This window comes from Anser cygnoides, chromosome 5 (assembly GCF_040182565.1).
Source record: "Anser cygnoides isolate HZ-2024a breed goose chromosome 5, Taihu_goose_T2T_genome, whole genome shotgun sequence".
Classification (NCBI taxonomy): domain Eukaryota; kingdom Metazoa; phylum Chordata; class Aves; order Anseriformes; family Anatidae; genus Anser; species Anser cygnoides.
In genome coordinates this window covers 50,784,502-50,801,892 of record NC_089877.1, presented here as the reverse complement: position 1 = coordinate 50,801,892, position 17,391 = coordinate 50,784,502, and the positions used below count along the sequence as shown (strand labels likewise).

The window sequence follows — 17,391 nt, the reverse complement described above, 5'->3', positions numbered from 1 at the left end:
GTACACAGACTCCTACATCAAGAAATTTATAGCAATGACATCTGCTGTGAGAGAACATTGTTTTAGCATATTGGTCTAGACAGTGATTTTTAAATGCAAGCAGAATGCTGAAACAGGGAAGCCCTTTCAGTTTTGATAACACAGCTGTTATACTGTGAATTACACTCCTGTGTGAGACTGTTGTTTATACTTTACAAAGCAAAACCATAATCCAATTCTTGTCTTCTCCCAGATCACTTTCAGTTTATTGAAGGTTTGTGATTCTAAGAACTTACGGTAGGATTTCGAGGCTTTCAAATCTAAATTGAAATCCAGCCATGCAGCCTGGAGACACAGATGAGAGCACATGCTGAGTTGAGCCCAGGTCCCCGTCATGCTGCCTTCACGTCACAGATGCTACCTTCCCTGTTAGCACAGTGAACCAAATCATTAAACATCCAAGGTGGGATTTAGGCAGAATTCACCCACCTAAATCAGAAATGCAATGCTTAGGTTTCCTGCCTCACACTGCAGGTGCTGGTGAATTAAACACCAAAGACATAAAGACCTCAAAATCCCGATTTTTTTTTTTTCATCTAGCACAGTTATTTCTAGTGCAGGAATAAAAGTTAGAGGTCTTCACCTCCCAGTCAAAATGGGAAAAATGTTCAGGGTGAGAAGATTTCTTAAGCAGCAATCAAATACGAAGCTTGAATTAGTTTTGCATCTGGGATGTTGTATTAAATATGAAGAGCTGGATTAGTGATTAGAAAGCAGGTAAGACTGGAAAAGGTTCATGCGAATACTTTACTCATAGGATTCTGCTATCAATTATGTACATAACATCTCATATTGTGCTGTTGTAAACTGTCTGTCTTTGTAAAATAGTGGTTAGATCAGACTGTCAATTCCAGCTCTGTTGCTAAATTCCCAATTCAGAGTTTTTCACCACAATAAATTCTGAAATGTTTTGTCAAGGCTAATTTTTATTTAGGCAAGTGATGAATATTCCCTCTGCTCTGAGACCTTGCAGATTTGTTTTCAATTTTTCATGCAGTAATAAATCCATGTTATGGAAAAATCCACTCTCTTGAAAATGTACTCCTTCATACATTTTCCAGTATTTAAAAGTAAAAGCCTCAGGCTGGCTTTTGCAGTGCAGAAATCATTGGGAGTTCTGTTATCTATAGATTAAAAGTATTGTTTAATTTTGAAACAGGAAGCATTAGATATTAAACTCATTCTGCAGTAGAGCCGTCCTTTCTGCTTTGAGATGTGTACTCCAACAGCCTGATTTTTTTTTTTTTTTTAAGAAAAAGGACTTGGCAAAACTGAAGACATTAATTCCCTGTGTGGATGGCAGTCCATTTGTACATGACTACCATTTCATTGATTGAGAAGATAACAAATCTTCAGTGAAGTTACTGATGAGTCAGAGGCTGCTGAGTTACAAATAATTGTAAGTTCCCGTGCCCCTGGCAGACTGGAGTTGTGTCTCATCTTGACAAGCCAGAAGCAAACTTAATTGGCACAAGCTGTCCTAGCAGCAAAGGTTAAGCAGCTGACCTTGATAAAGCACCCACAGAAACATATGTTCTCATAAGGTTTGGGGCATTGTCTTAGTTAAAAATGTGGTAAAAGGGTGTTGTGCTGCCTGTATAATTGCAACTTATGGGGAATTTTTAAGTCAGCATATCTGATCAAGGAAGCAGCAGTCTGAACATTTGGGATGTTATCCTGAAATGAGTACATAATATCCATTAATTTAATAAAAACGTAGCTTAATAAGTGATACCACTGCCAAAAATTATCATTAATAATTATGTGAGTTAGTTTAACACTTGCCCTAGTAAATCATATCCCATTATAATCACATATATATACTAGCAAATAATGAATACCTAATTGTTATTAAAATGAATCATTTTACAATTTTGAAGAGTCTTTTAAATGGAGCTGATATTTCATCACTTCATTAGTTGAAAATATTTTACACAAAGGTCTGTCCCTTGGCAAGTTATGCTGTTAAACTGGACTTTTATAAGGGAGCCAGTGGAGCAAATTCTATTGAATCATCACTGGACATTTTCCTTTCCCTCTGGAAGGATGGTATACTCTTATTTCATAGCCACTGTTGAAGGAAATGACTGTCGGTTGAGCAAAGGGAGGGTTTGTTTTAACCCTCATTTTGACTTAGCAAGTTGCAGGTGCTGTTTCATCTTTATGGGGCTTTATTCTTTAGCACTGGCTGCCAAGTACTGTAGGCTTCAGGAGAGAATGATGGTCAACAGCATCTCTGCAAGTGTTTGCCTACCATGCAGGCCTAGAGTTCTGTGTGAAGACAGTGAAAAGTGCAGAGAAAAGACCAGTAACCAAGTGGCTTGCTTTTGTGACTGTGAGGTAGGTTGTGCCTTGCCTTTTGTCTTTCAGAGAGTTACAAGTGTACTCCAAGTGGTGATTGAGGACTTTCTGTTGGGCCTTTGGCATGGTGAAATGACTTGATCTGTTAACATGATATAATTGCCTTTTTAACTATTCTATATTTTATGGACACTGCACAATAATCTATCAGTTGATAAATGGAATTTTATTCTATTAGGATTAAACATACCTCTGGTTTGGAAAGCATTTTACATTTTAGTTCCATTTCACTCCAGCCAGGTCATCAATTTTAACTATATTTCTCTTAGTGAAACCCAAATACAATTTGGAAAAGGAACCTGAGTGCACTGAGTGTGGGAATTATTTACTGGTCCCAGGGACATTTTCTAAATGATAGTTGAAGCCCTTCCAGCAAAAACTGAGCTATTGAAGTGATATAGGGAATAAACTTTGTAATATCTAACAGGAACATTATGTTGATGTAGATGCTGTACACTAACAGAAGTACCTGCTACATAGTCAACCAGCTGTTCCCTAAAACTCAGACATGTGACTTGCAATGTCTTTCTTTGTAAACTGAACTCTTTAAAGCCATCTGTAGTTATCAATCTAAAGTGTATGTCTAGTACAGCCACTCTCCGTATAGCATCTGAATGCCCAACATGCAATCCATTAATTTTTCAGAGATAGACACAAACCAGTGACTTAGAAACTGCTGCTACTAACAGATGAAGAAAATATTCCGAGTATTTCCAAGTCTTCTACTATCTATGCTACGAAAGTCAGCCTGCAGTTGGCTGAAGCTCGTTTTCTGTTTGCTTCCCTGAAGGCACTAATTTGGAGAAAGTTTCAGCTCCAAGCTGTGAGGTTTGTCCAATCTTCACTATTGTCTGGAGTTTCCTGAGCTCTTTAAAAAGCTACTATCTAAGAGATAATATCTTAATCATAGCAGTAGTACTGAATTTTACTTGCATTTCATAGCCTTATTGTCTCTGATGGCACCATTCTTGTGAATACCATTCAGCCTGAAGAAGTCGTGCAGATCTGGCTTTAATTTGATCTGTATATAGAACATTATAAAGAGAAAATCTGTCATCTTTCTGTGGGATTGAATCTGCCAGCCCTGAGGTATCTCATTAATCATTCTCTGGCAAAAGACTGGTCATCGTTGTAGGAGCTTAGACTTCCGAAATCATGTTTCATCTGTTTGGATTTCAGCCTACATCATCCCTCCTTTGAAGGCCTGTTCAATGCAAGAATTGAAAGACGGATAAACTTTCAGAAGACTTCATGGCGATGTGCTGTGACTCTTGCTAAAGAAGTGCCTTCCCTCCCTGTAGGAGCATCAACAAGAGAGTCCAGGGTGCTGCTTCTCCCTCCCCACTAACCTGCTGGTGGGATCCCATGAGGTCCAATTAACCCATCAGCCACTCAACACTACCATGTCTGAAACAAACTCACCTTTGTAAACTTTGGATTTGAGACTAGTGGATGTTGAGCACTGAAGATTGTTATTGTTAGGCTCAAAAGTGAACAATAGTTGCTACAGAAGTGATCAGCGAGGTTCTGTCCTACCACGCACTGAAGAGAATAAGGTGCTTGCCCTGCTGGGAGGAATAGGCAGAGCCTATGGCCATGCCATCACCACCTGGTAAAGAGAAAGGAGGCAGCCTGAGGTACCAGGGCATCGCTGTGTTCATTTCTTATTTGTCCTCTGTCAGTGATGCTACAGTTTCATCCAACACCTGACAAAAAAACGTGTATCAGCAGATACTGGAATTAAAAGTCTGTAAGGGCTATCACTACATGTATTTAAACTGTCCATAGGGGTGGCACTACCTGCTACCTGATCTTACTTTGTCACGTTTTTCTAACCAACAGTTTCCCAAAGAGATGCTGTTTCCCCCTCTCCATCTGATTCTCCCTCAGCAAGAGGACAGAATTGTTTTTACCTTGATTAAATCACACACTATCGATTTCTGTCCCAGACAGAAAAGATCACTGGTACCTGATAAGGCTCTGCCATACCCCTGATAAGGCTCCACCGTACCTGCCTTCACAGTGCTGCTGGGGCATGCCTTTCATCCAAGGCTGCCTGAGGCTCAGTAAAAGCAACGGCTAGCTTTTGAAGGGTTTTTAAGCACCTAAAAATGCATAGTTTCTCAGTGGGCTCTCCAAACCACTTAACACCAAGTAAGTGTGCTAAGCCGTGGCCCACTCCACCTTATTTTGGGGAGGATGATGCTTCCTCAGTGCTTTTTGCTCAGTGGTTGCTTGCTGCTGAGCTGAGGTGGGTGCTGGCCAGGAGGTCACGAGGGAGGACAAGGATGATTTTTACTCTTACCTTTGCTCCTCGACACCTGTTTCTCCGTGGCATGCCAGGGGGCCTGCCACTGCAAACGCAAAAACAGTTGCCTCTGATTTTTCAACCTCGTTACGAGATGCATGTGTAGATACATGTAGAGATGCATGGATGTGCACATGTGTATGTGGTTGTTGAGTATTGATGTGGAAATCTGCTAATCAGGTATTAGAGCACCAAAAAGGCAAAGGCAGACTCAGCACGATGGTTCAGTGTTTTCAGGTCTCTTTCCTCCAGGATGCTCTTTTCACTGCTGTAACGTGAGGGGCTCCCACAGTTTGCTGGGGCAAGCAGCTGATCCCCAGCACTTACGTTCCCTTCTGAAGTACAACCCGTGCTCCCTGCATGCGTCGCTTGCCGCTGGAGAGCCGGGCTGTGTGTTTGTGCAATGAAGTGGATGGCACTGCGCTGGCGCATGTCTGTGCCTCTCAGTGGTGCCACTGTTCAAAAGAACTGAGGATCACTGTCCTCAGGTCAGGGCTGTGCTGTTGTTGTCCTGCCCTAGTCCGCTGCCTTGCTGCTGTGCTTGCTCGAATACGTGGTTTATGAGAAAGCCAGGGAAATACTACAAAAATACAGTTAAAGTACTTGTAAGGCAAAAATTATTTACTCTATTACAGAATTGGGAAATTAATAGCAACAGTGCTAACACGCAGCCTTATGTTGCACTTTTTATCCCTATATCTTGTAACAGTTTGGAAAGCTGGGACAACTGTTCCTGTCCTGGAGGAAAATTGGAGGACCTATGTCCTTAGATGAATTTCTGTCCTCTACCCACACTGACACTCTGCCTAAGTAAAGAGAGGTTGACCCTTGTATCATAAAACTCAGAAGGTTAAACTTAAGCTTGCATATCTGTATTCAAGTTAAAGCATCCTGGCTCTCAGTGCTCAGAACCTCCAGAAATCAGGTCACCTTCTAAAATGAATTCCAGAATACTAGTTTAACAGCAAATTTTCAGACATTTGTGACCTGTTTCTTGGAGGCACCAGATACCTACTAATCTGATCAGCTCCTCCTGCATTTTGAAAAGCAGGCCACCAGACACAGCAACATTTGCCTGAGCGATGGCTCTCATGCACTAGGGCTATGTGGGGGTGTCAGCCCCCTCCGTGCTGTGTAGTCTGGTGCTGGTCCAGGTCACAGACAGCAGGGAAATGCAACAGTGCCCACCAGGCTTTCCAGAAGGACTACACTGTTGCAAGGAGGAGACTGACTTGCAAGCCACAGGCTTCAATTCTGATTTGCTTGGGACAGAAATCAATAGTGTGTGATTTAATCAAGGTAAAAACAATTCTATCCTTTTGCTGAGGGAGAGTCAGATGGAGAGGGGGAAGCAGCATCTCTTCGGAGACTGTTAGTTAGAAAAACATATGACAAAGTAAGATCAGAGGGCAGTGGCTGACGTGAGCGCCCGTTGTAAAGATAAATGCCAGAGCAGTGTTAACACAGAAACTAGCTATGATGTAATCTCCTTAAAAGCCTTTTTTCCACAAGGCCTTTAAGTGCTACTGCTTCTCCAGATCATGCTTTAGAGAACAGACTCTCCCTCTGCGCTCACTAACCTCACTGTCCTCCAAAGGACCCTGGCAGCTGAAACCATGTTTTGCTCCTATTTGCAGAGTCGTACCTCAGTTCTGGTGGGTCTCATCAGCTCCACCAACAACCTAATAGGATTAAAGCTGGCAGATCTGGTCCTCAGCTTGTTGATTGCTTGGAGCACAGACTTTTCTCCCTAATTTTTTGATGCTCCTCTGTTTGCTCTGCTGTCTGCATCATCATTCTTCCACAAGCATGTAGGACTTGGAACTGAAATACTGTTCTTGCTCTGCAGCGATGCTGAAGCCAATATAAGTTATCCTACAAACTTAGCACCAGCCCGTCCTAGGAACCTGATGGGATGCCACCTTGGCTCTGTCCATGGGTCTTGGCCCCACAAAGGTGCTGGGCATGGCATTCATGGGGCAGAGATCTGGCACCTGTATGGGAAGTCAGCCAGGGAGCTTGCTGCTTCCACCCCAGTCATGTAGTTATGACTGGAGCCAGTGTTTCTGTCTGACCCCCAAGGAGGGGGCAAAGTGAGCCAGAATGTAAGACTGCTCAGGAGTCAAAAGCCATTCTGTTTCCTTGCTTTTTCACAAAGCTGTGATGACTCCAGGCAAGCCACTTTGTTTCAATGTGCTTCACTTATGCCTGGACAACCCGTACTGTCATCTCGTATTATTTTTATTTTGGCATTAATGACAAGTTTCATTTTCTAAAGGAGTCTAAAATCTGCCAGGGGAAAGCAGCTCATGAGACCTTCTAAGGTAGCACAGCAGCATTGCTGTCACTCGTGACCTCCAGAAAACTGCAAAACTGCCCCTTTCTTCTACTTCTTCTTGCTCCATCCTCCAAAACCATGCACAAAATTTAGCATGTTCCTTGTTTCAGAAGGAAACTATTTTTCAAGAGGGGGAGAGAGGTAGAGAAAGGGGGGAACTGAAAGTGTAGAAAAACAGCGTCTACAGTGTAAAAGCTGCGGGGGAGGGAATTTCTCCAGCATCATCCCACACATGTTTTTATTACAGCAGAAGCTCCCACTGCACAGTGATAGCAGTATCCCCCTTAAAACTGTAGTAGGAACATATGCACAGAGCAGCTGCCTGATATAAAGTTGTCTGCAACATAATGTGATAAACAGAAGGATCATCTGCTACAGGAATAGCTGATATCCACCAGTGTTATTTAACCTAGCTACTCGAGGGAGGCAGTAAATCAGGACAGGCTTTCTGCTGAGCACACCACTATTGCTTGGTAGTAGTTGTTTACCTGAGTAGCTCATGGCTCTCTGGAAATGACCCTACGTTTACAAGCAACAGGAAAGGCACAGGACTAAGAAAAAGAAAGAGAAAGAGGAAGAGAAGAGAAGAGACCAAAAAAAAGGAAAAGGAAAGAATGACAAAAAAAAAAAAAAGGAAAAGGAAAGAACAAAAAAAAGGAAAAGGAAAGAACAAAAAAAAAAAGGAAATGAAAAGAACGGAAATTGATATTTGGGGTTTTTGTTTGTTCATTTTTCTCTGTATATGTGTACCAAAAATTGCTGCAAATTTAGGCAGTTCTTATTATACTTAAGCCAGTCTATTCACATCTTGTAGAGCTGCAGCCGTACTCTGGAGGTGAGGATGGTGGGATAGGACATTGCAGGTCTAAAAGAGTTCTTTGGACTTTCCTCGCTGGGCAGCATCTTCCTCTGGTGCCTGCTCTTTGTGGCAGGATCTCAGGGAACAGGTCCAACAGAGTGGCTTTCTAGGTCAGTGCTCTTTGGGGACTGTCATAATCCAAATCCTTTCCATGATGTTTGGATTTACTGGAGATGAACTTGTCCCAAACTGACTTCATCTGTTATTGAAGTTGTCATCCATTCCTGCTTTACATTCCAGCTGCGTTTGCCCAGTCCCTCAAATTAATAATGGATGCTAATGTCTCTGGCTTTCTGTGCTGCCCATCCTGCACCACATTTCCATACTCTCTGAACAAGCAACAGCATGGCCTTCAGCTCGAGGAGAAGAGCCTTGGGAAGTCATGGTGTTCTGGGAATCATATATTTTATTGCATTTTCTGGATTTAATTCACTCAGTAAGTACAGCTTTAGCATTTGGAGCTCTTCTTTGGAGCTTGCTTTGTTTCTGCTTCTCAGGGGGAAGCAAGGGGGAATCAGCAGCAGGGCCGGGGCCACATCCTGAGCATTGTGCTCAACCACCTCCATGCTGGACATTTAAAAAGCCATGCAAGCGTACTACTGCGTATTGGGAAACCATCTTGTTCCTCCAAGGTGGTCTGCTCCTCTATGCCGTTTCTTTTCTCCCAGGGGACTGTAGGTGCCATTGGGGCAGCAGGATAGGGGCAGTCTGTGGCCAAAGTTTTCCAGCCACCGGCTAGATGGGTTTGGTTATGACCACAGCTCAACATGGGGCAAAGGAGCGGCCCTGCGGCCTATGTGGCCAAACCCAGGTTATGTCTCTGCAGTCTGGAGGCCGAGCAGAGAAGGTGACGGCTGTCTGCAGGCTGTCCCCAAGGCCGTACCCAGCCAGGCAGGGAGGGGGCCCAGCCTCTATGGCCTGTGCTGATACCGGCCCTGCCTTTGGCCTGTGGTTTGATGTGCTCCCGTAGCTCCCCTCCGGCTGCTCAAGCGTGGCCTGATGCTGTTGTTCATAGGCAACGACTGTGAAGGGAGGTTGATGAGGTGGTTTTGGGACCTGCCAGGGAGACAGCGAAGTGCATCCATTCATATCTTATAGAGCTCCTGTATCTTCAAAATGAATCGTTTTAGACACATGTGGAGGTGCCCCAAATGTGAATGTTTGTGTTTATGTTCAGCTCATGCCAGGAATCTCAAGTGCTGAGCAGAGGGAGCAGAAACAGCAGTGGAAGACCCACTGTATGGCACGAATGCACCCACTGCTTTTTGCCCTGGGGAGGGGGCTCCAAGGCCCCCATCTCGTGGTCAGCCTCACCTCCCCCATCCTCCCAGGAAATCTTCCCCCTCAAATCCACTAATTTTGTTGGATGAGGCCCAAAGAGGACACATACTACTCCTGTTCCTGAAATGCTTTTTAAAACCAACAGCTGAAGATCTATATTTGTGTCAAAGTCTAACAGTACCCTACATTTCATTAGATGGCTCTTTGTGAGAGATTTGTTTTTCCATGCTGGCCGCCTCTCCCTCTTAGCAGCCCAGGCTGCACAGTGTGTTCGTAACACAGGGGCCATCCAAACACATCTGTAACTGTTCCTACGTGATGAAATGCAGCAAACAAGCAGGGGACACTTGAGCTGACGCTGACTCATGGATCTCTCCACATTGCCTGGGGTTAGGTAACAAAATCTGCACCCGAAGAGCCCAGAGCCGTCAGGGGACCGAGCTCCCCACCTTCAGCAAAGTCTGGAGCAGTGCTTTCAGGCAGCATCACATGCTGGGAGATGAGGACATGGTGGGAGAAGGTCCTCAGTTGGCACCAGTCCCATGGCTCAGTAGACTTCCACCAGTTTACATCACCTGAACTTTTTCTCCCCTTTTCTTAGCTGTCCAAGGGTTCGTTTTCATGTACGATTAAGTCAATTGTACATTAATACACTCACTTTGGGATTCATTTACATTCCTGGAGGGAGCAAGGGGGGCTACAAGAAAGTAGGTAGGAGACCCCAGACGCAGCACCGAAATCAGCTTTATCAAAAAAGAAGTGCACATGTGATGGAGGCTCTCCTGGTTTTTCATCTGTTACACAACACAGTGCTTTTGGAGTCGGTGCCCAAGTCCTGGTGTCTGTGTGTGTGTAACTGTTGCTCTGTAGGGCTCTGTAGGGATTCCTGCCAGAACCAAGGTGTTTCACATTAATTAGGAGATAGATGCAGTGCATCCCTCCATTCCATCAGGGTTTGGATAAGACACCTCAATGTGAAGAGACCCATACTGCTGTAAATTCAGCATCTCTCTCCGCGTTTAACTAGATATGGAGCATCCTGAGAGTCTTTTCATGTACTTGAACATCTGAAATGACATCTAAACCTCTCCGTGTTTTCTGGGCTTGTTCCTACATCAGTGTGATAAGGGCTGTAGGAACTAGTGGCTTCTCCCTGTTCTACAAATGGAGATGCCAATGTGCGGACAAGTTCTGTGAATGTATCAAAATAACAAGGCAAACAAAAGTAAAAATGAGGCTAGAACCCCAAACCCCTCCTAAGCCAGCAGATTGGCAGATCTATAAAATAAGTGACATACGTATGGGTCAGCAGTAATGCATTGCCTGTATCACCAGTTCCTTTCAGGTTCCAGCCAAGACTGACAAAACACTTGAGACCCTTGGAATATGAGCCTGCCTTCAAAACACAAGCCAACCTTGCTTCCAAGCAAGCAAAATGAAACTGTGTGGCTGATTCAGGCAGCCCTACAATAGCAAGAGGAGTGCTGCAGGCGTAGAGATGGATGGATTTAGCCTGTTGTGAATATACAATATTAAAAATGGGCAGATGTCTCATAAAGATGATTACACCAGCACTCTTGACCTTTCTGCAAGAACAGAAATAAAAGCGGGAGGAAAAACAATAACCAGTTTTGATTTATCTTGAAAGCGCTCTTCCTTTAGGCATGAAGTTAGTGTTGCTGTAGGGAGGTGAGGGGGTCACTGTCACCCCTCCACATCATGTCAGCACGTACTCACCAGCTGCTTGGGACCGAGCCTGTGGCAGACTGACACGCTCAGACCCTGGCCAGAGGATGCTTCCCCTGGGACTCTACGTGGGAGCACGGGTCACTGCCTCCCCTATCTATCTGCTGGCTCACGCCTGTGTTTTGTTTTGTTTTCTTTGTTTTGTTTTGCTGGGCTGGCTGGTGAGTGATGGCCAGGACAGAAGGGCTAAGTAGTGCCCTGGTGCTGCCTCTCTCCCTCTGCTTCACTGGTGCTGTGGAGAGCTGATGTTCAACCCAGCATGGTCCTCGTGGTGGAAAGTAGCCCCTACTCCCTCCTGGCAGGTTTGGGGCTGTTAATTTCTGGTGTAGTGTCATTCCTATGCAAAGAGCAATTAGTCTACAAGCAGTATCACAATGGAAATAGTAATCCTCATCAAAATAAGTAATGGGAGTGCTAAATCTCCAAAATCTAAGCTTTATAAAGTACAGCTGTGATCACTGAAGAAAACCTGAGGATGTATTCAAGGATTCCAAGTCCAATTCTATATTCTGTTGCAGGCAGTACAAGTATGTGTTGTTTTTATAACATACACACAACCACTTAATGGTGATCCAAAAGACATGACTAAAAACAGCCTCACCACTCACTGGTTGTTTTGTTTTGTTTTGTTTTGAGCAACTCAGGACAATTCTGAGAGTGATCCACTCTGAGATTTGCTAAAGAGAAAGTAGATATTTCTTTATAATCTCATGGAAACTTTCTTTCCAGTGACGTGACTATTATTTTTGTGCCTGGACATTCAGGGAAACCCTCTGTTGCTGAGCTAATCTTTCCTGGCATGCACACTTCTGGCTAGACCCATTTGTATACAAATGCTTGCTAACATTAGAATTGGAGCTGCGTCTTTATGCTGAGACTCCAAAACAAATTTAGTCAAAGAAAGCGTGTGAGTTTTATGTCACCACAAGCACCCTTGAATGTACTCTAAACTTACTTTACTCTAAGTGTACTTTTTCATGAGTTAGTTTTCAGGAAGTTGGATCCAGCCACCCACAGGTCTGAAATGGGTCTCGATCCATTGTATTGATATGCTGTTTATTTAGGCTTGGTGCTGTTGGGAATATGGGAAGGCACTGCTCTCAAAGAGTAAACCTAACCAAAATTTGTACTTCATGAATTTTAAGGCCAAGGGAAAAAAAAGGCATTGTGCTCATGTGTACTTCCCAGAAGCAGAGCATTTTCTTGACTTAATTCTTCTTTTGAGTCAGTGTCTGCAGCTGAATTTAGACTTCTTTTAGGAAAAGTAAACAGTCTACCTTAAACTATTTTTTTCAGTGAAATACTCCACCAGACTTGATAGAGTATTGAAATGGATAATTACCCTTAATGATAATAATTATCCTATTTCTAAACTGAGTATACTCAGTCTCCACTTGTAGTTGAGTACATTCCCGAGTCATTTACAAACTTTACCAGTATCTAGCCCCGTATTCTGGGGGGAAGGAGGGAGTCACTGCTGAAAAACAAATTCTCTCAGTAGTGACTTTCCATGTATAGTTAGACTTTGAGACATAACAGGCCCCTGGCTTTTAACTCAGTTCATTTGTGCCAAACTTACTGTGTAGCATTACAGTTTCATAGCCTCTACATCATGTATAATTGCATCAAAAGTCATACCAGAGTCTTAAGTTTATCACATCAGCACTAATACAAGTATTTACCAAACCAGTAATCTCCTCAGAAAATATCTGGTCACTTTGACAAGATGTGTTTTCTTAAACCTATGCTGTTTAGTGTCAGTTACTTCTTTTAATACTTTATTAATTGAGTGAGAACTTCAATATTTTGGCAGAATTTTTGTCAGGATGGCAGACTGCAATTGCTTAGCTCACCCTGCTTATCTTCTTTAAAATGTCATCACTTTCCTACTACTTTCCACCCAATGGTTTGTCCAACATACAGACCAGTGCTTCAGGGCTTAGGAGAAAAAGCACATTTTCCTTGAGTTGCTTTGCACTGTGAAAGTCACTTTCTCTGTCCAGCTGGCTGATCTTGAGACCAATGAAGAGGAAATGGGAATGAGTCGAATAAGGAGCTGGTCGTGCTCTGAGCAGTTGAAGCCTCTTGTGTGAGGCCAGTGCTGGGGGCTGAGGGTACAGATGTTGTGGCCACGCTGGCCAGCCCTCAGCTCTTGGTAGCCCCATGGTGATTTTTCTATATTGCAGGCAATGACTTTGGAGCTGGGACGCTGGCACAGGATGAAGAGCCACCCCAGCACGTGGGCATCACAGGGAGCGGGTCAGGACTTCAAGCTCCAGCCCAGAGAAGTGGAGACATCGATGTCTCCCTAGCATTGACAGCCAAATGGGGGCCTTTCTGAGGACGTGGCACTTTCTTGGGCACCTTGCTGATGCTTTGGGAAAGTTTGCTCCAAGCTGACTTTCCCAGCTGCAGCTCATAGGCATGCAGCACTCCTGTGCCTTGCGCCTGGCATATGGGGCATCCAGATGGGCCAGGCTTTGGCTTCCCATCAGTACGAGAGGATTAAAGCAGCTCTGTTCTTCCTCAGAGGGTAATTGTGATGAGAAATGCATTAAAGATGTAGAGATGTCACAGTAATGAGGGCTATATGAATGCATACTGAGGAAGGCAGAAACTAGCACACAACCAGAAATTTATTGGGAAAAGAGTGGACATTTCTAAGGAAAACAAGATTACCTAGCATTGCAAGAATAAGCATTAGAAATAGAAAATATTTTTTTAAAGCTGTGTAAACCCACCAGCTACTAATAAACAGGCTTTGACTGCTTCCACTATTTTCTTGTGCTTCTTTCTGAGTGCCTGGTGTGGACCTGGATAGGCTGGAGCGATGGGCTGAGGCCAACTGTATGAAGTTCAACAAGGCTAAGTGCCGGGTCCTGTACTTGGGGCACAACAACCCCAAGCAGAGCTACAGGCTGGGAGATGAGTGGCTGGAAAGCTGCCTGGCAGAGAAGGACCTGGGAGTACTGGTTGATAGTTGGCTGAATATGAGCCAGCAGTGTACTCAGGTGGCCAAGAAGGCCAACAGCATCCTGGCTTGTATAAGAAGCAGTGTGGCCAGCAGGTCTAGGGAGGTGATTGTCCCCCTGTACTGGGCTCTGGTGAGGCCGACTATCAACCGATACTTCCAGGTCTTACGAGGAGCGGCTGAGGGAGCTGGGGTTGTTCAGCCTGGAGAAGAGGAGGCTCGGGGCGACCTTATCGCTCTCTATAGGTACATTAAAGGAGGCTGTAGCGAGGTAGGGGTTGGTCTATTCTCCCACGTGCCTGGTGACAGGATGAGGGGGAATGGGCTAAAGTTGCGCCAGGGGAGGTTTAGGGTGGATATTAGGAAAAACTTCTTTACCAAAAGGGTTGTTAGGCATTGGAATGGGCTGCCCAGGGAAGTGGTTGAGTCACCATCCCTGGAGGTCTTTAAAAGACGTTTAGATGTTGCGCTTAGTGATATGGTTTAGTGGAGGACTTCTTAGTGTTAGGTCAGAGGCTGGACTAGGTGATCTTGGAGGTCTCTTCCAATCTAGACGATTCTGTGATTCTGTGATTCTGTGACCAGTGAGGAAGGGAACTGAGTTGCGTGAATTAGGGGTCACCTCCACATCAGCAACTCTTATTTCCTGTCTTCAATAACTACACGTAGGCTGTCAGGAGTCATATACACTATACTGTTCTGAACGTATCTATTTATTCTCCACGTAAAAACACCGTGATAAACCATGAAGGAGCACATGGTACACAGGCATATGATAGGTGTTGCTTTAGACCCTTTCTCTGCCATTTGTCAATTTCATTCGTTGTGCTGAAGAGCAGCCCAGTCTCACCACCTTGGTTTGCTCTATGACTAGTTTGGTTGATCCTGCCTTGGAGGAAGACTAGATAAGAACGAGCCTACCAGCCCCATTTTGTATGATTGTATCTAATTGTATGTGGCATCTGCTGATGCATGTGTTTCGTTTGATTTCAGTGGAACTATTTTTGTTTCTCAGGGCAACATCAAGAGGGTAGAGTTGGCCCTAAGACTGCATGCTCCTTCATGCAAACATTTTCTCATCTTTGAAATCCTCTCTGTTATGTTAGAAAATAACAATATTGAAATAACTCAGAAAATATCAGCTTATATCACAACACAATAAATAGTTCCATCTATAGTGAAAACTGACTCTTCAGCTAACATCATGGTAAGAAAGCAGAAATTCTGTTGCTGAAGTGAACTCATTGTCAGAAGAGGAGCCAGTAACCATTAGTTCTACAAATCACTTGAAATCTCAGCTTTGTTTCTTCTCTCCTATTGAGGAAAACAAAACAAAACAAAACAATGCACACACAAAAGAAGAGCAAACAAAGAGAAACAAACAAAGAAAAACACCCTCACAGTCAATGTATGTATAGTAATTTGAAGTCAATATTTGCTAGGCAAGTATGATCATAGTGATAGCATGTGCTGAAGGCTGATTCACCTGAGAAATGTGAGCACTTCGTGACACCAAATGATGAACTGCCTATAAATTATCAAGCTGATGGCTTGATTATTTTGATTGCTTCTTTACTGCACCAGGAGCTCTTTACCTAGTCATTTTCTAAGATGCTGCTGCAGATTTCTGAGGATTAATGTTATCAATTCTTCTATAATCATATCACTGGAAAGAAGAAGTACACAGTAATTGTGTACTTCAGTATTTACCTAGCAGAGTATGTGAATATTTATTCCTGAACAACAGACATAGGATGCATAGGGGATGTCAGCTCACAATAAATGTGATGACATATTTTAATTTGTACAGCTGTTTGTGATGTGTACAAAAGGAAGTACAGAATATAGGATATATCAGATCATATAGTTAGACTTTAAAAGTGCCTTTTGTTATATTTGATTCTGTCCTCTGCTTTATGAACATGCAGATTTAGTCATTCCCATTAACTGATTTATTATTAAACTTCCTTTAGCAAGACACAAATTCTCATGAAGGTTTTGTGGTTGTGTAACACTGGGGGAAGGGGCTTTTATAGCAATAACCAGTACTGCTCTTGGCGTTGGCTGTTGCTCACCATCCGTCAAGAAAGGTGTCCCTTAAAGTATGGGAAAAAAAAGAATATAGCTCTGGAAGAAAAGATTTGAGCTAAATGCCACCAGTATTACTTCTGATGCAAAACACTGCTTGTTTTGAGTAGTATTAAATGCACAGTTTTAGCCCTAAGTTGAATAAGAAAAATGCAATGACAATTGCTTATGCTTTCATGAGTTAACATTTCGTAAGGTTAACATTTCTTAAACATCGGACAATTTTATTGGAAGGAAGCTTGATAGCCACAGTCCTCTAAAAGCAATTAATAAATGTAATAAAATTCCTGTTCTTTTAAAACAAATTCCCCCTCCTTGCTCCAAGGTTACAACAATAGCGGCTGCAATACTGATTGGTAGGCGCTGCTGCTGCTCCCCAGTAAACCTCCCCTAATGAGGTTTGAAAGCCTACCCTTATCAGCATGACGTCTCTCTAAGACTAAGGCTGATGCAGCAGGAGACGGTGATTGTGGAGAGGGGAGAGGTTTCCTGCGGGTAGCAGAGCTGAGCCTTTCTCCTCTGTGCTGGGTGCCAGGCTGCAGACAACGCTGACACAGAGAGCTTGGTCATCTGGAGACCATGACAAGAAATATCTAGTACCAAACAGGGAGGTTGACTGCTTGAGGTGAAAAGAAAAATAAATGTCCTGAACATGAAATAAACTCTTTGCATGTATCAGTGGCTCTGGCATAGTTCTATTATATGGATGACTAAAGTGTACCTGATTATACACTACGTATGTGGGAGAATTCATGCATTTTTCCACACTCTCTTTACAGCTCCCAAGTCTACCTTCTGCCCCACTGAAGAGACCTGGTGGCCAGGCCTGGTTATTATCATTGCAGTATGCTGTGCCACACTGGTGTTCCTCTTTGTAGTTGTCATCATTTGCTACAAAGCCATAAAAAGGTAAGACTACAGATGCTTTTAATATGCTTTGTGTAACGCAAACCCACAAAGACTGACCCAAGTCTTTGCTAACACCTTGTTTTCTTCAAAGGCATCCTAAAGGCAAAATGCAGACAGAGGTATCCTATGCTCAAAGTGTTGGTTTTCTTTGGTGGTGGTGGTTGCTGTTTGTTTTTTTGAAAATGTCTGCTTGTACCTTTTCCTGCCTGTGTAAAGGACAAAGTTCAATGCACAGCCATGGGCATGAGGAGGAGAAAAAAAATAATGGGACAGAGCCTCAGTGTTCAGTTTAATGTGAATTTTGCCAAAGTTAAGATGCTGTAGGGTGCTGAGTAATGTCGATAGGTTTTTGATTTAAAATGTACACGTGGGATGTGAGATTTTTGGCCCAGACCCATCACTAATTTCAGCACTTCAAATTGATGCAAGCTATTCTAACCCAAACTCTAGGGTCGTTTGTGTAATTTTTCATTTGGAGACTCTACCTCTGA

The 17,391-nt window shown here is 43.4% G+C and overlaps 1 protein-coding gene across 3 annotated transcripts in view; it reads left to right on the top strand.

Annotated features, from left to right (window-relative positions):
• Positions 1–17,391, top strand: part of PRIMA1 (proline rich membrane anchor 1) — a 54,646-nt gene that overhangs the window by 12,794 nt on the left and 24,461 nt on the right. For 2 of the 3 annotated variants that reach the window (XM_066998283.1, XM_066998285.1), the window contains exon 3: positions 16,771–16,900. In XM_066998283.1, coding sequence (XP_066854384.1) covers positions 16,771–16,900 — 130 coding nt within the window. Of the gene's footprint in view, positions 1–13,118; positions 13,790–16,770; positions 16,901–17,391 lie in introns of those variants that run through there. The other variant, XM_066998284.1, reaches the window with a different exon arrangement.